The 20,700-nt window shown below is 36.9% G+C and overlaps 1 protein-coding gene across 1 annotated transcript in view; it reads right to left on the bottom strand.

Annotated features, from left to right (window-relative positions):
- nphs1 (NPHS1 adhesion molecule, nephrin) overlaps positions 1-20,103 on the bottom strand; it is a 121,794-nt gene extending 101,691 nt beyond the window's left edge. Inside the window, 3 exon segments of the mRNA XM_026934929.3 lie at positions 4,679-4,873; positions 14,812-14,894; positions 19,980-20,103. Of these exon segments, the coding sequence (XP_026790730.3) occupies positions 4,679-4,873; positions 14,812-14,869 (253 nt within the window). The 5' untranslated portion in view covers positions 14,870-14,894; positions 19,980-20,103.
- Positions 20,104-20,700: the final 597 nt, after the last annotated feature.

Below are 20,700 nucleotides of genomic sequence, written 5' to 3'. Positions count from 1 at the left end.
GATGTTTGTGTCAAGGATGATGGGGAGTGTGTGCTTGTGTTTATGTGAGACCAGTAATTATGCCTCTGACATCCAGCATGCAAGGCTGACATGAAGCATTTCACGTGTTCATTTGCTCTCATCAGGGTGTGTGCGTGCATGTGAGTGTGTGTGTGTGTGCCTGTCTGTCAAAGTTGAAGACCACTATAGCTATGTGAAATTAGTTAAAATCTTTCAAGTGCATTCATAATACCTCATGACAATACCATTTACCAATGAGCAATGCTGTTAAATCTGTTATGAAGTAATATCCGCATTGTTTAACTATCAGATAAAGACAGTAAGCACTATTTTAAAAAGTAGAATAACATAATCACATCAGTCTCTACTGAACAGACATGTGTTCCATGGCCCTCATTTAGCCTTGGGTTTAATTGCTGATGGCTTTTTATAGATGCTGCCTGCCACACCTGCTACATGCACCATGAGTATTGAGTGTTGTAACCCTCCAAGCAACAAACTTAATTTCCCCTTATTTAACCCTAATGGCTGCTAAGGATAGCAATGATTCAGCGACGGTTTTTGTGCAAGCTCGCGCTCCAAAAAAGAGCTGCTCATTTCTCAAAACCGGATCTCGAGTGCTTAAATTAGAATCTTTTTTGTTAGTGCTTCCCAGAACTGTTTGCAAAGAAAAAACAATGTTCATGGGTCTCCATGTTCCCATAAATGACTCCAGAACACGTACATGAAAGTATTACTAAAATATCCATTATCACCTATTGAAGTCAATTTTCAATGTTAAAATAAATAATTATTTAAATGAGGAATGAGTTTTCTTTTGTAAGGAGTCTGGAAATTTCATAAGAACACAAAAGTGTTCTTCATACAAGTACACTATATAGTGCACTACATACAAGGACACTATATAGTGTTCTACATACAGTTGATGTGCACTATAATGTATAGTGCTCTACATACAAGCGCACTATATAGTGTTCTACATGGGGGTGCACAATCTGCATAGGGAAAGACTATATATAGTGTTCTACATAGGGGTGCACTATATACAGTATAGTGTTCTATACAGAGATTGCATAGTGACACACTATATAGAATGCTGTACATAGAGAAACACTATATATTGTGTACTACAGAGGGGTGCATTATCTGCATAGGGATGCTATATAGTGTTAAATATATATATATATATATATATATATATATATATATATATATATATATATATATATATATATATATATGTGTGTGTGTGTGTGTGTGTGTGTGTTCTACATAGGGGTGCACTATATACATTATAGTGTTCTATATAGGGATTGCACTATTTGCACAGGCATGCATTATATATACAGTGTTCTACATAGGAACACCCTATATTTAGTGTTCAACATGGGGTGCACTATCTGCATAGGTATGCACTATATAAAGTTTTCTACATAGGGACATACTATATATAGTATTCTACATAGGGATGTCCCTGATGCAGATATGCAGGTTGCTTTGCCAGCAGTATTCAGAACAAAGCGACGTGTTCTGATCAAGAAAAAGAACTTTGTGGGACTAGAACATGGAGAGGAGCCTATTCCTCCTGCCATTATCATAATGATTCCTGTGCCGTTGTCTCCTGTGCTGGGATCTGGCCTCAACACAAAGAAAGGTCATGGTCATGGAAAAAAGGAGAAACGAGGGACATGAACATGAGTGGTTTATGAGCTATACCCTAAGAAGGGGAAAAAAGGAAGGACATGATCATGTATGGGTTTACATGGACCAAGACTTCAGGGAGGAGCAGAGGCGTTTCTCTGTGATGATTCAACAGCCAATGAACACTTTCCAATACGGGAAGGTGGTCTTGGATATTTCCTTATTCTGTGAAACAGTACAAAACACTTCAAATATGGTCATGAGATGAGTTGAAGTAACAGATAAAAAGAGACAGGATTCTTCATTGTAATGAGGTGAAGATGTGGTAGGTGTGAGAGTAAGGCAAGCACAAGGAGCAGGAGGGTGTGTGTGGCCTAGACGGCCTGTGCTACTGAGCACTGGCCCACAGGCCACACACCACAGCTCACTGAGACAGAAAGAGGAAGAGCCGGTCATGGAGAGAAGCTTTACCAACTGACATATTTCTAAGACTAGGGTAAAATCTGAGATTGTGAGTATGTAATGAAGATATTTGTTGATCATATGCTGTAATGCTTCAGCTTAGAGCAAGGAAAATTTATACTATGCATGCTACACAGACATTGATACACTACCTTGCTTATATTGATTATCATATTATAATGCTTCATAGGTATGGTATATATGTGATGGTGATGTGCCACTCTAACCTTGTGAGCGTAATTATATTAATGAGTATAGTTAGTAGTATTACTGAAAGTAATGTACTTAGAGAATGTGACTATCCTAATGCTTAACTGCATTATGTTTTATGGAGGCTTTCCTTCTTAATGTTGCTGGAATGCTATGAATTCTTTTTCATTTTGCATTTTTCATTATAGTACTTATTTAAAATAATACTAGATTCCAGATGGCAGAAAGGTGATAAGTTAATGGATTATGGAGAATCCTGTCAATGACTGACTTAAATAATGGCAACTAGAATTGTGTCAAAGAAAAATGTACCGAGTGAAATGTCAATGTTTTTGCTGACTTAACAAATACTTGTATAATTGGTTATGAATTCATTCTTTTTTTTAAATACACCATATAATTTTTATATTACACTGATTTCTGGTTTACTTTGTATAACTACAGTTAACTGTGAGAATCCCATTAGAGTATTAGATAGTATTACAAGTCAATGCATGAGTTGTAATATTGAGATGTAATATTTGCTTGATAATGGTAAAATTAAGACATCTACATATCAGGAGAATTTCTAAGCTAGTCTTACAGTGGTAAAACATTGAGAAAGGTAAATAGGGCTCTTCTTACTAACTGGGTGTTATTGTGTGTAAGGGTTTCCTGCGTTATTACTAAATTAATTCCCACTGGTTATTTGTAGAATCAAAACTTTATTACAATAGTGTTGTTGATGCCAGACGGGCTGATTTGAGTATTTCAAAAACTGCTTACCAACTGGGATTTTCACACACAACATTCTCTAGAGTTTATACAGTATGGTGTGTAAAACAAAAACCATCAAACGAGCAGCATTTCTGCAGGTAGAATCTAAATTACAGAGTCATGTGGCAGGAACTTCGTATGCAGTATAGTATGCAGAAGTATGCAGCCATTGTCAAGAAATTAAGTGGTTATTCAGAGCAGGCCTCTACAGAAGGACATGACAAGAAATGTGATCTAAGTGGCTTTGACCATGAAATCATTGTTGGTACCAGACTGGACTAGAAACAGCTGAAACAGCTCCTATCACAAAAAGTCTCTAGAGTTTATTGAAAATGGTGCAATGGCTGACAGAATGGCAAAAAAAAGCGAAACATGTTACAACAAGGGTGTTGTGCAGACGAACATTTCTGAATGAAGTAGAAGATCACACAGGGTCATTCATGTCAGCTAAAAATATCAAAGTGAGGCTACAGTGAGCACAGGCTCACTAAAAAGGACTGCTGATTGGAAAATCGTTGCCTTTTCTGACAAGTTTTGTTTTCTGCAGAACCATACACCATAAACAACATGAAATTGTGGAGACATCCTCACTTCTTTTAACAGTTCCTGCAGCTGATGGTGGTGTAACAGCCTACTTGAGCATTGGTGCCGACATTTTATGGCCACAGTCCATTAATGCTCCAACGGCTACTTTAAGCTCTGTAACACTCCATGTTACAATGAATACATCATATTACTATAAGTTGGATCCACAAACATGACACTGAATTCAGGGTACCACAAAGGCCACCACATTCATCAGATATTAATCTGATCAGTTACCTTTGGGATACGGCAGAATGCAATACTTACAGTGGCCAGTGAGTCTTTATAGTGTGTATCTATAAAAATAATTGACTGAACACAATAAGATAATACACAAAAAAGTAAAAGAAAAGCATTAAAAACAGTCAAAAAACTGAAGAAAGCCTAATGTTGGAGGCTGGTAACAGAAGCATGCCTATATAACACTTCACTATAATCAATGATTATCTACCTACTGTGCAAATGGAAACAAGCTCTATTTTTGTAAAAGAAACCAATCTTTTGACTCCATTATAAATTAAAACTTCATCATATCAATTACGAGATATGTTTTCAATCAGCACACATGCCTGTGAATTTTTGACAAATCAGAATCAAGAAATCAGCAGCACTGTGGTATAAACATCTTCTGTATATGTTCTATATGGAAATGCAGTTAATAGTGTTTAGAATAGGAATCACATGAGCCTATATTGTTTTATACAAATTCATGTTGATCACAAAACAACTTTACAAAACTCTGAGTTTCGTGGTCAAGTAAGCTAATTAATGGAGATGTGCCTGGAACTCATCCACCTCTAGGTTACACTGGATAGTGGGATGAATTACAGTACAATATACAATGTTCATCATAGTCTTAACTGTATGTTGTTCCACATCCGAGTATTTAAGTTTCTATGCCATAGTTTTCCATGTAGGAATGTACTATGCATTAACAGTATTTTAGCATAAAACAACCATTTTTCCACTGCATATGTTTAGCACTCGCCACGGTTTGCTCTCTCCATCTCTCCCTGCTTCTCACCTCTGTTCTCATCACCAGTCATGGTGTAGCGTGGGTGGCCGGGCAGAGACCTGAGTGGCCCCAAAAGCAGGCCATCCTTCACCCACTGCACGGTCCCTGAGGCCCTTAGCACTTCACACTTCAGCAGAGCTGTGGCTCCAGCCCTCACGGTCACGTTCCTCGGCTCCGTCCTGAATGCCTGCTGCCCACACACGCCTGCACAGGGCAAAAGAGAGAGAGAGAGATAGTGATGAGAGAGTGGAAATAACCATAAAATGCATCCCTTCCATCCAATCAAAGTTGCTTTATAATGAGTTTTCAGACATCTCTGGATGTTTTGGTTTGGACTTGGCTGCAAGATGGTACATTAGATCCTATAATTACAACAGCTGCAGTGTCATGTACATGTTATCTCATTAATTGAGTTCTAATCTAAAACGTGCTGCCACTTGGCTTTATGAGTCGACCAGGAAATGGTGTGCAAATTACCCTTAAACACATTCCCAAAATACATAAATTCAGTGGCTCCTTAGACATCCAAATACACTTTAGTACCATTAAATTACTTGTATTAATCATGGTCATGTCTAGTTACGGGAAAGTCTAGCAGGAGGAAATTCAGCTTTGTCCACAGAGAAAAGAAAAAAGCCCATTGCTTTTCTCTGAGGAGTATGAGGATCCACTTATGGCATTACTATCTCTCATCCTAGTGTATGTTTTATTGATGGCAGATTGGAAGCAATTCTGCCTCGCAAATGAGTCAATAAAGTAATTACGGTGAATTAAATGTCTTCTCGGCAGGGAGGAAAGGCCAGGGAAAGAAGGTAGCTTCCTCCCCTCGCTGTTTTCCTTCTCACTCAGTGTACCACCAAGCCAAGATTCACACAGAAGAATGATGGCCAAGTGTTGACGACTCCTCATTCATCAAACGGTGGGCTGTTCCTCACTGATCTGTCTGATATTTCACGACTGTGCAGACTGTAGCTCAAATCCGACATATCCGTCATGAAAATGATTTAAACCTATAGGCTATACCTCAGACAAAAGCTGACTGGGTATACAGTAAATACAGCTTCAGACAAGGATTATGACATGTGTCAAAGAAAACTAATAATGGTGGCTAATAATGCTAATACAGTTTTGCTGATGCTTACGGCTAAAGTATTCAATCAAAGTATACTTTTTCATTCTTTTTAAAAGTATCTCTAGGCCTTGTTGTGCTGCATCCAGTATAGTATGTCTTATCACTATAAATCACTGTTTTTAAAACCACACCATATCTTGCAGCTACGCTTAGATGTAATCCTTCCTGTATCTGCAATTCATTTCTCACATGTGCTTTAGGCAATGTTTCATTAAATCCTCAAAGAAAGTACAATGAGTAGGAAAATAACTCCAAGCGGTTTTCATAAGCATGAGAACGAGGTCGCATAATGTGCAAAAGCGCAGCTGGGATCTTCCATTTGATCTGTGCTAGTTAGCATGCTAATAAATAATGAAATGTTTGTGGTCTGATATAGCTATAGTTGCCAAGCTAACCAAAGTTCAGTTTTTTCCATTTTTACTGTGAAATCACAAATTGGATGGCAATATTTACTCTTGATTTAAGCTGAAAAAGGGAAGAACATGGAAAGTGCTAACTAGCCATTATCACTTTGGGCCTAAAGTTTCAAATACAGACACAACCACTGATTTGGTAAAATTTAACAGACTTCTTCCACCCTACCCCCAAATACACCCACAAGTATATAAAGCACTACTGCTAAAATAGCACATTATTTCCAGTAAGGTATTCATGTGCTATTCATAGTTTGCTAAGATGGTAATACAGATGTAATTCTAGCTATCACCAGTCTGGTTCCATGCCACATTTCCTTCGAGCGTAAATGTCAACATACAAACCAGTATAGAAATATTCAGATGTTTAGAGGTTTATAACTTATCAACACAATCTACACTACTAGCTTCAGTATTCAGAATGTCAGAAATAATCTTAAACTTCCTATAAAGAAGTGCTTATTTGTACATTTCATATATTTTAATTATATATTTAAAATTTTATTATTATCCATTTTTGAAAATAACATTCTCATATGTACTCATTTGCAGTAATAGCTTCTTGGGTCCTGAAAGTCTTCTGTGCATTATCACATTTAGTACACTTTAAAATTGTTTTTGAATTGTTATAAAGACTTTGGATGACAAAACGTAATGTGTATTTGTATGATCAGAGAAATAAGTGGTTTTGAATGTGTTGTATAATAATTCTTTACATTGAGATGAATCTCTAGCACCAATGTGAGAGATTTCTCTGAAATGCTGTGAGTAAATAATGAGAGATACCGAGAGGATCATAGACATGAAGAGTAATGGATATGGTTCAGCTGTATAAAATAGAACATAATTTCTGTTACAGATCCCACAAAATTCCAAAAAAAATACTCATATATTTTTTGGAGATGGGAGGAAACCCGGAGAACCTGGAGGAAATCCATACAGGCACAGGGATAACATGCAGAACTCCAAAAAGACAGTAACCTGAGCTCAGGATAAAACAGGGAATGCTGGGGCTGTGAGGTGGGAATGCCATTCCCTATAACACTGTGCCAAAGTGCCACCCTTATTCGTATTTTATGCCACATTTTGTGCCCACAAGACCAAGAATAACTCATTAGAGTAATAACATTTCCTGGAGCTTAAAAATCTATTATATCTCTGCAATTCTTTTTTGTGTTGCTTTTGGCCATCTAAATAAAGCCTAAATAAAAACACTTTCCCTGCTTGGCCCCATAATTATTCATTAGCTGAAGGAGACAGCTCTGTTAGCTGTGTGCTTTATTTGCATACATAGTTCAAAGTGTGACTTTAGCAGTGCTCTTCAGACTCATTTCATCAGGTCTAACTTTTTACACTGAAATATTCAATGTGAATGTGATTGTAGTTTACTCATCATTATCAATCAATTCATAACACGAAGTTGAAAGCATCTCCCGAGAGCCTTGTGTATTAGAAAGACTTTTCAGCCCTTAAACCAGCAAACACCAGGGCACACAGGCCCGCTTGGCTTCACTCAGAGGCCTGGGCATCGTCACATCAAGGCTGCATCAGTCACCTCACGTCAGACTGGAAGGGCGCGATCGGACTCGAGCGACAAGGCGGAAAGCACATTAGCATAATGTTTACATAAATGAATACGTAAACACGGCCGTGAGATAATCAGCGTGGCGAGTTTAAACGTTCGTATCACGATGCTTTCTCCCCTTGGCTGCCCGAGAAGAAGAAATATGAGAGGAAAGACGTGTCAAATCCTTGCCAGACTCTGATTCCCGATTCCCGACGCGCTGCTTTGACATCTTATTTGAGAAAGATAATGGCATGAGATTAAGTTGTTTGGTGGAATCTGACTTTCAATCTGAGCTGGGCGCTGCATGACTATGGGTTCAGAACGGAGATTGTTACCCCTAATACAATATACGACATCTTATTACCCTCTGGCTATTGAGGTCTAAATATGCAAGGCATGTAATCGTAATAATCACCGTTGTGTGCCTGCTGAAAGACTCAGCAAAGGTTAGTGATTAACTTCACTTACAATGATTCTGAAAACTGAAACTGAGAATGTGCTGATCATGAGCATTAATTGAGCACTGGTCCTCTAAATGAAGATGTTTGTTTTCCTTAAAAATGTCACATTTTGAGCATTTCAAGTCAAATATGTCCAAATGTGGATAGTAAATGTGTTATCTCTCTAATTAATGTCTTTGCTCAGCAATCTACTTCCCCAACAGTTGTCAAAAGTGCCAGGATGCACACTTGCTCCGTCGTATCATTAATTTGTGTTATTGACGTTACCGTGGTGTGGTCTTTCTGAAGCTTGCAGCATGTAACTGCGTTTATGAACATGGAGTGGCCTAATTAAAATAGACTTTGCTGATCAAACAGCATTACAGACTGACACACTGTCATAAAGTGGTTTCATTTTGCACAGCATTAACTCAAGAGCTGCAGCCCCCGTTGCTAACTGCTGATCAACTGAAGTTAGCAAAACAGACAAAACAGCACTTCAGTTTCCCACAACACAAACACACAACATAGTCTATCATAACATTTCCAAATTTACTGTCAAGCATCAGTCTGTAATGAATGTGCTTAACAAAACTAACTAGATCTTTCTCACAAGAGCAACCTACATTGCAAGATTAGCATGTGTTAGTTAACGCTAGGTGGGTTTAACATGCTTATTAGTGTCATTAGCATGGTATTTGGGATGTGCATCACACAGTAGGTTTAAAATATTCATTTCTCTGTCATATCACACTCTCTCTGTTCTTCTTCAAGCAACTCTAGATTGATCGCCTGCCCGATTTGCATAGCCCAGATATGCTGAACGTCCTGTAAAGCTGGCATTCGTTTGCATCGCTTGTTCATCGTTTTCTCTGTATAAAAATAGAGCTGCATGTATTAGCGATGCAGCTGGGCTCTCTCATCAGCGGGATTGTTGGAAAGAATCGACAATCAATCCACAGGAAATGAAAATGATAATCTATTTCTACAGTCTATCTTTCAATCTCTGTGCTAGTAAAGAACAGTGTTGGCTTGGTACCATCCAGCTGAGCCAACATGCAATGCTACAAGAGCCTAATACAAGAAGCTGTTTTTGTTCTTTGTCAGTTCTAAAGGTTACTCATGCCATTCAAGTAAATGAGACAAAATGGTATTTATGCGCATAAGAGCTATCATAGTACTTTCTGTGCAGGTACCAAAGTTCACACCCGACAAATGTAATTATGTTGTTTGGCGTAGCATAGCAGCACAAAGGCACCATGCTACGTGTTCCCTCATGGCCTTCAAAACACATACGCGACTGTGCAAAAGTAGGTGGCAGATGCATTATGGTGACTCGCCAGCAGCACAATTGTGAGGTAAAACCATGCAGAGGAAGGTGAATAGCAGCAACCTACAGCCTGGATACAAAGATCCCACACCTCAGGAGAAACAGCCACAGCAGGAGTTATGGGTATGCTCTGCAGCATTCTTGGCTCAAGCTAAACACACTTATTGTAGTCAGGAAGCCAAAAGAGGTTTGTCAAGTTGTAAACAACTTTGATTTGTTCTTGCGTTTACCCTTATTTTGTTGCTAATATGAGTCAGTGTTTTATAGAATGAAGCTATGGCCCAGCATTTATAATTTTAAAGTTTGATGTGATTTTAATGTTTAAATTTTACAGAATTACAAGTAGCATATATTACAGTAGCATCCAAAAAAGACCCCCCTGGTCAAGTGTGATTACATTTTTGTAAAGCTGTGCATTTACTTATTTGTTCGTGTGATTGTATAGGCAATGTAGTAGGGTGCATTATCCTGCTGAAAGAGGCCACTGCCATTAGGGAATACTGTTGCCAAGCTGAAAATATTTCTTTAAATAATAAACCAAATAAGCTGAATACACAGCAAAGACATAAAACCAATATTCAAATCATGACTGAGTAAAATAAACCTTACAGTAACCAACATGAACAACTCCTTAATGACCATGTTTGCGTTCTAATAGTATACATTATCGTTTCTATAGTAACAATAGTAACCTAATTCTACTACCTTGTTTTGTGGATGTTCCACAAACATAAATGTAAATGGATATAAAGTACTATGTGTGATCTCGGGTTGTTTTTTTTTTTGCTTTTTAATAAATAAAGAGATGTTCGCACTGGCAAATTGTTGTGGTTAAGAGGAATCACACCGTCGCACCATCACACCACTTAATCATTGATTATTTTCCTACAAAAGCCGTCATGTTTTATTCCTTACCTAATTTATTTGGATGCAGGTCAATGCAGGTATATTTACTTAACGTTTAAAGACATGTCAATGAATACTTGTGTTAACATATTTTGTTACTTTGTTAACATCACTTATCATTTTTTTATGCTGTAGTTCATGGTTTGTTAATGGTAATTAATTTGGTAAAAATTGTTAGCTAAGGGAAACAATGTAAAGTGTTGTTTTCTTTTTAAACAACTGTTGATTATTGATTAACTAAACAAAATTTTGATTCCTTACCAGTCATATATACATACATATATATATATATATATATATATATATATATATATATATATATATATATATATATATATATATATATATACATATATATGTGTGTGTGTGTGTGTGTGTGTGTATGTCACTAACGTTTCGAAAATACTTTTCTAAAAGATACAGTTTTTGCCATAGGACTCCCAGTGAATAAAATTCATGTACGCACTTCACTGAGCGAAAAATAATTGCATTAAATTGCTTATGTCATTAAGAATTCATTTGTAACTGAAAGCATGTTTTGTTCATGAAAGCCCGACTTGAAGTCTATGTGAATATCCTGTTCACATATCATTTGTATCTCATTGCCACATATTTCATTCAAATTGTAACATGTCCTCACCTATGACGCAGAGGTACTTTTCGTCATCCGTTAATTACTAATACTTGATACTAATACTTGAATGATTCAATTAGCAGTGTGATTTATTGTCCCTTCTGCTTTCACAGAAAACAGAAAACCTGACATGAGAAGGTAAGCTGAGATGAATGATCACAGAGTATGGAGATTTAGTGACTAGAAAGGAGTAAATAAATTGTGTGTAGAGAAAGACACTGTGGAAACATCTTTCCAATTAGAAAACGAGTTAAAGGGTACGTTGTTGAGATTGTAAATTGTGCCAATTGTGTCGATTGTGTGCATTCTGGAATATTAAGGTTATGTTGTAAACAATAATAAACCAGTTCTTGGTACTGGAATCAGACTTTTGGACCCTTTTTCAGTGGTCCAGGTTCGATAGTGTTATATTATAACTTCTTGTTAATCATATGTATGTTGATATTATGCAGCACTCCTGTAAAAGAGGGTGTGTATGTAAAAGTGGTCTGATCTGAGTGGGTTTGCAGTCAATGTTTTCAGAAGCATTAAATTGCAGAAGTCTTATACTCATAATGCTGTTGCAAAAACAAGTGCAATGTGCATGAACCGAAGCCCTCAGGCAGTACTTATAGAACCTAATTTACAAGAAGCTTGCTATATTGGAATGTGTGCTACCTGCTGAACACTGTCAGACTCATCTGAGTGAGCAATGACCCATTTTTACATTTTTATTCATCCGGCAGCCGCTTTTATCCGAAGTGATTTACAATTAAGATGAAACTGATCTCAAGTGAAATCAGCACATATTTGAACAAGCGGCTGGATTTCATTCAATTTGGGAAGTCATAAGAAAAGGTACAAACACAAACCCTGCTCCTAACACCAAACTTTATACCTTATTATGTAAACTCAATTGTAAAATGTTATAACTACTTATAAACAGGTGACCATGTGGATTAAGTATGAAATAATACACAGAGGGGTGTGGTGTTATAGGAAAATAATCAATGACAAGGTGGTATGATGTAACCCAAAACGATACTGCGTTACTGTTACATTACTCAATAACAGCATGTTCAAGAGCGTTTTATTTCTCTTACACCACATCAATTTCTGGTCAGTAACAAATATTATTAATTAAAGAAAAACATTTTGTTTTATCCATTTATAGTTATGATAAATGTTCTGGAACGTCTACAAAACAAAAGTTAGTTCCTATTATTCTTTATGTTATAAGAGCTATAAACATTTGTTCCCTCACTAGCCTCTCTTTTATTCTCTCTCTGGAACTTGAGACAAAATTCAGCTTGTTATGTTAAAGAGAAATCAGAAACCCTTCCACTGGCCCTCAGATAATTCTGTTTCCAACGCTCATACAATGAGAAATTAACCAATATATTCCTGAAAAAAAAAAAATAATAATAATAAATCCGGCTTGTCCCTCTGGAGGAACACCCTTTTAGAGATGGTTAGGAGTGAAGAACCCTTAACCCTTAGAACATGATGAACACAATTTTCAGGCATACTTGCACTTAATCTTCTTGGAACACTTTATCTCTCATAAACAAAGTGCACATCATTAGAAATAGAAGGTCATGTTATAATTTATTTCCTTTTTCAAAACAGTGGACTGCTTAATTGTGCAATATCCATTTTGAAAATACATAGATATCAAAAATGCACTTATTACCACTTAATATTACAGTACATCTCAATTTTTATTCACAATAGAGAAGAAGTAGTTGTTTTTCAAGGTCGTAGTCCAGACCATACCTAATTACTTGCATGTTTCGTGAGGGTATTAGCATCATCAGTATCACAGATTTGTCAAAACATCTGAGAAAAACTGGTTCATTCATTTAACTCTAAGATATGTATCACTGTATCACTGTATTTTCAATATCCTTCAATATCCAGTATTTCTAAAATGCTTTCTTTGATTATTTTGTTCAAATCTGGTAAAGTGTGAATTTGTCGTGTCACTCAAAACACACTCAGACAGTGATAGCTGCAATAGCTCTACTGGCTTTATAGTGTGTAAAGATGCAGGAGATTTCAGTCTGTCGCCTGCAGGAAAAACACGCAGAGCACTCAAGAGGACAGAAGAAGATAAAACTGCTTCTGGTGCTGAGAGTGCAATTTAACACTTAACTAAATAATACTTAACTTTATCTTTCAATTTTCAAATATTAGAAACAAATGATAGTAGATTCCCATGTCATTTAGAGTTCTAAAAAATATTCAAGATCTAGTTAGATTGGCTTTGAAAAAAAAAAGAAAAGAAAAAAAAAGCACAAGGTGTTTCTTGTTTGTTGGCAAAGAAATTTGTCATGCAGCATGAAACCAAATGTAGATAATATTAAAGAAAATGTTTTTTTCTGTTTTCCCTATTTGGTCTCAGTACTGAGCCATAGAATAGAATAGAATAGAATAGAATAGAATAGAATAGAATAGAATTCAAAGTTCACGTATTATCAGATCACAGAGAATCGGTTCTTAGCGTATCTAAAATGTGCATGTTTACATATGAAAACTCTTTCATATGCAAACATGCACTAATTTCAAAAGACACAATACATTTTTATGAATCCTATGTGATTAAAATCTTAGTATTTAAATAATGACATGTCAGTTTTGTAGCCTAAGATCTGAAAAAAAAAACACCTAAAACGCAGTATACTAGGTAATCAGTAAATTCCTGTAGTGAATTTACAAAAATAGGCTGGGGTTCTAAGGGTTAACTTTTCAGTGAGCAGTGGTGGCTCAGTGGTTAAAAGATCTGGGTAACTGATCAGGTTATGGTTTCAAGCCCCAGAACCACCGAGCTGCCACTGTTGGGCCCTTAAGCAAGGCCATTAACCCTATCTGCTCCAGGGGTACTGTTTCATGGCTGACTTTACCAAGCTGGGATACGTGAATGTACTGTAATGTACATGTAACAAATAAAGGCTTTTTCTGCTATTCAATAAACCATTGAGAAATAATTAACTATTCTTTGCTAGTTGCTAGTTTGACCTGAGTGTTAAATGGTAATTGTTACAAGTGTTCATCTTTGTTCAGACCCTGCCTAGTTACACATCCTCTTGGGGAAAATAAAGGCTACATACCTTTTATAAACATTATCATCAGGCAATTAGTACACAAATACAGTATGTCAAATAACATTGTTTGTGCAGTAATTGTATATATTTAATCACCTGACATGTCAAATGAACTCAGCCCTCATCACATTTTTAATCAGCTACCAGTTGCTATGGTGTGAAGCTATGGTGAGAAGATTAACCAATCAAAATGATGTACTTTTTACCCATTTCTGTTCAAAGGCCAGCTAGCTACACTGTGAACTCAGGAATATCATAATGATCATAATGATGCAGGAGGAGAAAAAAGATCTGGATTTATAAGATAAAGTCTTATTTCCTCCTATTACTAGCATCTTATTTGAATCATTTCAGTGGAACTGTCATAAAGATATTTTATGGCAATGTTATTAATATGGTAAGATTGGTTGACAGTAGATCATGCCTTAAATGATTAAAATAATTTTTGCCAGCATAGCATCTACTGCTATCTGGCATCCACCCAAATTTCATAAACATGTGGCACTTCTCAATTTATTTGTATAGATCGTGTTGTTATTTTATTTAGTATGTTTCCTCATCCTAGCCTGAAATGAATTCCTGGCAAGTTGTGAAATTGTGAAACATTAATATAAATAATATCGATGTGTTTCCTTACCTTGTAACTCAACGTGGAGCAGAAGAACAGTGCTGATGAGCGATGACAACACAGTCATCTCATCCAATCACAGGCTTGCTATCCTGTAACACACACATGCAAACATACAATCAAAGAATGAGATGCCGCAGCATGCAGTATACAGGCATCTACAAGTTCCAGAAAGTTTATGTATGTGTGTCGTAACCCTTATCTTCCACCTTTAAAGAATAAATGTTAAGGAGCTCCTCGGAATAAGTTCAGGTAATGAGATTGAATGTTTTTCCAAGCAAACGTGTCTACCCGTGTGTATCAGTCACTCCCTCGGGCATCATGACCATTACATGCTTCTTCGTACTCCTCCAGTCTCGCCTCCTACCGCTACATTTCAGCCTGGGCTAATAATGCATGGATTTCAGGTCAATCGCTTCACATTACCAAGCGCCAAGGAACAAATAATAGTGATTTTCTTAATTAAAAACCAAACATTCTGCCGTCTAAATAAACAAAAGGAGTAGAGCGCTTTGGCTCTTTGAGGCATTTCCCACTGTCTATTAGTCGCACTTCATCAGGCTTTGATGAGAATTAGCTCACTGTCAGATATTCCCAATGCCAATAAACAGTGCCAGGCACTTTTTTTTTTTGCAATTATTATAATTTCATCCTTCACAGCTGCAGAGCGATGGAGAGCTTTCAAATTCTGAGCATCTCCTGCTTGTGCTACTCATGCCATGAAGCCTATTTTCTCAAATCTCTCTCCATATCTATCTCTCCCTCATGTTTTCTCTCGAATCACCTACTGTGTGATCTCTGAAAGAAACCTAAACAACAGCTTTCAATGCCGTGACACCAAGTCAAATCCCGAACGCTGTCTACGACAAAGTGCTACTTTGGAAAATGAATTTGTTTAGCTTGTTTGTAACCTGTTGGCCTTTGTAGGAGGAGTATGTTCATCTTCTGCATCTTCAAAAGTGTGTGTGTGTGTGTGTTGTTATGTGAGAGATCCCACAGTGAGTGTGAAAGACTCAGCGTCATCACATTGCATGTAATGAGACGCAGCTCGTGCCATGCCTGACCTCCTTGAGCACCAAGACTCCAAAATAAAAATTTTTTTAAAATGCCAGACACTTTAATTACAGCAAAATTGTGAGATAAATTAACTGTTTTTTTTGTTTTGTTTTGTTTTGTTTTGTTTTGTCCCGTTGCATTCGAGAGTCTTGTCAGACTCGGCTGCCTTACCGTGCTGGAAGATTCATGTGGACAGGCACAAAATGGCAGAAACAAGGAGATGCGATTTAACCTGAAAGAAGCAGCGGGCACCATGCTAGAGTGGCCCATAAGTGCAAAACACATTAACAAACCAACGAGGTGACAACAAATCAGAAAACACAGCAGTAAAAATGAAAAAAAAAAAGCACAACAGCAAACCAATAACACAATCGAAAACACAACAGCAAATCAGAAAATACAACAGTAAATCCAAAAACACGACAGCAAACCAAAAACACAATCTAAAACACAACAGCAAACCAATAACACAATCGAAAACACAACAGCAAATCAGAAAATACAACAGTAAATCCAAAAACACGACAGCAAACCAAAAACACAATCTAAAACACAACAGCAAAAACAGAAACACAACAGTAAATAGGAAAACACAACAACAAAATCAAACACACAATCTAAAATATAACAGCAAAAATAGAAACACAGCAGCAAAACTAAAAACACAGCAGCAAACCAAAGACACAATCTAAAACACAACAGCAAAAACAGAAACACAACAGCAAATCAGAACGCACAACAGCAAATCCAAAAACACAACAGCAAAATCAAACACACAATCTAAAATATAATAGCAAAAATAGAAACACACCAGCAAATCAGAAAACACAACGGCAAAACTAAAAACACAACAGCAAATGTGAAAATTCAGTAGCAAACATAAACAGAAACATATCAGTATTAGCTGAAAACAGAAAGGGTTGGTCCTTATGAAACATCACATGCTCACTGCCGATCACATGTCAATCTTACAGAGCAGAGAAAATGGAGATCTGCAGAATGTTTACAGTAAGAGGAAATCTGAGCCTAAATGAATTTCTGAAGCTCTTATTTGTGCTTATTTTTATCAAGGGCATTGACATGATGCACAGCATTCTGTCTCATGAATTATTCGAGGCTAAAAAGTTGCCTAAAGGAAGCCGGGTTGTTCAGAAGAAAGAATTACTCATTGTAATAACATAAGTAATTTCGCATTAAATCATTTTTGCTAGGCTAACTAGATAGGAGACTGAAAGAGCATTTCTTTTTCCTTGTTATAGTCACATGCCATGTCCAATCAGCAGCGAGCGTGTGATGTTCAATGAGCACCACCTTTACCATTCTGAGTTAATGCTGTTGTCGTGTTTTTGGTTTTGCTGCTGTGTTTTTGAATTTTCTGCTGTGTTTTAGATTTGTTTGTTTTTTTTGGTATGTTTTTGAAATTGCTTTTGTGTTTTCTGATTTGCTGTTGTGTTTCTATTTTTTTGCTGTTGTGTTTTAGATTGTGTGTTTGGTTTTGTTGTTGTATTTGGGTTTTTTTTAGTTTTGCTGTTGTGTTTTTGAATTTGCTGTTGTGTTTTTAGTTTTGATCTTATGGTTTTTTTTTGGATTAGCTGTTGTGTTTTTCAATTTGCTGTTATGTTTTGTTGGTTTTGCTGTTGTGTTTTTGAATTTGCTGTTATGTTTTGTTGGTTTTGCTGTTGTGTTTTTTTGATTTGCTGTTGTGACTTTGGGTTTGCTGTTATGTCTTTTGGTTTTGTTGTGTTTTTGGTTGTCCTGTTGTGTTTTTAGATTTGCTGTTGTGTTTTTGAATTTGGTGCTGTGTTTTAATTTTGCTGTTATATTTTTTTTGTTTGTTTGTTTGCTGTTGTGTTTTTAGTTTTGCTGTTGTGTTGTTTTTGGTTTTGCTGTTGTGTTTTTGAATATGCTGTTATGTTTTTTGGTTTTGCTGTTATGTTTTTGAATTTGCTGATTTGATTTCGGTTTTGTTCTTGCATTTTCTGATTTGCTGTTACTTTTTCACTTTGTTATTGTGTTTTGTCATTGACCTACTGGCCACCGTAACATGCAGATTCAGACAAACTTCCGTGGAGCACTAAAAACAGACACAGAAACAACAACCAGACATATTAGTGCTGAAATTATACAGCAACTGATGGAAGACTTTGAATCTAGCCCAAGACACCAGCAGTCGGGTTTTATACGTGAGTATTCTCTTCATAGCCTCAGAATTGAAATACGTCCGTGGCTATGAGAATATCCATCAGTCCTGGCAGATAAAGCTCTGCAGTGCTCTAATCTGTTTAGATCCAGGCCTGCTGTGTCAATATGCTTTCCACACGCTATCGAAGATGGCAGCACATGCTGCGACAACCGCACTGCCTACGCTCCGCACGTTTCCCTTCCATAATCGTTTCTGACCTTGCCTCTCTCTCTCTCTCTCTCTCTTTGTCTCTCTCTCTTTTCAGAAAGGGGAAAGTTTGATTTGAAATTTGATTCTCCAAAGCAACTTTCTGGTCAGCCAAGGGGAGAGGACACCGACCGTGACCCTGTTAGGTGAATTTTAATGGCTTCTTTCATAACTCCCTCCAACAGCTCAGCGCTCTCTGGCCTTGGCCTATTTGATGTGAAAGGCCCATGAAATCAAGCGATGTCCAGGAAATGAAGGCTTCACTCAAAGCCACTCCTGAGCTATGCAGATTGGAACACACATCCCAATACATGCTCCAAAACCCTGTTTTGCTTTGATTATATATGGTACATGGTATTTCCATTTTTTTTTTCAAGTGAGCTGGATGAAGTGAAGCGCTGTAAAATTCAAGAATTTCTGTTTGAGAACCAAGAATTGCCCTAATATTATTGCTAGTGTACTGATAGTTTTTTTGTTTGTTTGTTTGTTTTTAACTACAGAACATAATAAAGCAAAAGCAACAAATTATGTATCAGTGAAAAGCTTGCATGGTGTTAGGACATAATATGAACAAAGGAAGTTAATTTGTATAAAAAAAAGGCTTAAAAAACACACGCAAACTTGATAACATCCAGAAAAACAATGTACAAGCTGATTCAGCTTGGACCTAGGACAGAGATCACATCTTTAATACGAGCAAAATAGTATGTGTCCATTTGGTGTTTTTGCAGTTTGGGGGATTTCCATCTAAGGTGCAAAATACAGCATGGAAACTATGGAAATAGCTTAATTTAGCACTTGCAGTGTGATTTACTAACCCTCAACTTCACTTTGAGAGCAATGATTGCACACAAATTATTATGATTGAAGGGCAGGTATTAAATTTGCACCATTCCCTTTTTGACAGGTGAAGGCAAAATAAAAGCTTTAGTGATAATATTAATAATCAGCAAGTATCCTGAAATGAGAAATTTGAGAATTATTCATTCCATACCATTCACATTTTCAGCATGATGTCATTCCCACAAACACTCCTTAAATATTCTATAAATTGCCCACTTTGAAATAGAGACAGAAATAAACTGTAAAGGTACAGTAAGTACACTTCCCACAAAGTAAATGTAAAGATGAATTACTTGCAAGACAAACAGAATCAAAAATGCTAATTTCTCCCATATATAATATACTATTATTGCTTCCAAAAAGATTTATGGAAAGCTTGTGAATGTATTATGAAGGCCCAATGTAGGTACCCTTCAAAAAAGTGTTACCAGACCTACTTTTTATAACACTAGTATATAATAATTTTCATAAATGATGAAATAGCAGTCTTCTTAGACTTTTGAATTGTACATTAGAAAGACATGGTTACATCTATAGTTCAAGGTTGAGCCAGAGATCGTCCTTGATTTAAATCAAGCAGACTTACTGTACTTTCTGTTGCACTTTTCAATGCAGTCAAATCATCAAGATTCACCTTTAAGTCTTCAACTTTCCCCAACACCCCCCAACACCCCCCTCCCAACACATACCTGTCACATGAGTCAACTCAGATCTGACAGAGAGAAAAGGGAACAACAAAGCGATGATGATAGAGGCCTTCTTTCAGCTTCACATCACCTCATTCTGACTGAGTCTTCTGAGAGATGCAGAGAGAAACACTTCTCCCAAAGAAGAAAGAAAGGAAGTAAAGCAAAGCAAGTAGATTTGCATGAGAGTAAGTGGAGCTCACCTTTATTCAACGTGGTGCGAATCGTTACTCGTCACTTGGTGTAAATGCGTGTTCACAGAGCACTCTCCAGCTCTGATGGTGAAGACACTTCGAGTCTACGATGTTCACACACTTTCTTCCTGACAGCTCCAAAATGACATGGGGGAGGCAAGGAATGAGGGAGGGATGTGAAAGGGGGGGGAGGAAAAGAAATTACAAGAAAAGTGCTGACATTAAGAAAAGGATCAAGAAACCACTGGAACACTATGCTGCAGCTCTTCGCAGGTCATTGCCCTCCCCTGCTTTTAATGATATGTCTTTTTACAGTCTCTGTTCAGCAGTATTGTGTGATGTCCTTTTTTCTATATTTTGCTGTGATCTATTATTATTTTCTTTACTGTCTGGATTAACAGGTTTGCTTGGGTTTGCAGATTACATTTTATTCATTTGGAAGATGCTTTTATTCTTACATTTTAGACAGAATCCAAAGACAAAAGCAAAGAGCTGAACGGTTGCAGGTTAATGGCCTTGCTCAAGGCCCCAACAGTGCTGGCTAAGATATCAGAATCTCAGCTGAATACTAAATACCTTGCTTTCAACATAAAGCACACTGCATAGGCTACACGAACCATTTTCTTTCATACCTTAATGTGGTGGTGCACTCAGATACACTATATGGCCAAAAGTATGTGAGCACCTGACCATCACAGCCATATGTGGTCCTTCCCCAAGCTGTTGTCAC

Source organism: Pangasianodon hypophthalmus, chromosome 14 (assembly GCF_027358585.1).
Source record: "Pangasianodon hypophthalmus isolate fPanHyp1 chromosome 14, fPanHyp1.pri, whole genome shotgun sequence".
Taxonomy (NCBI): domain Eukaryota; kingdom Metazoa; phylum Chordata; class Actinopteri; order Siluriformes; family Pangasiidae; genus Pangasianodon; species Pangasianodon hypophthalmus.
Note: the sequence above shows the minus strand (reverse complement) of the source record. Positions and strands in the feature narration are given on the sequence as shown.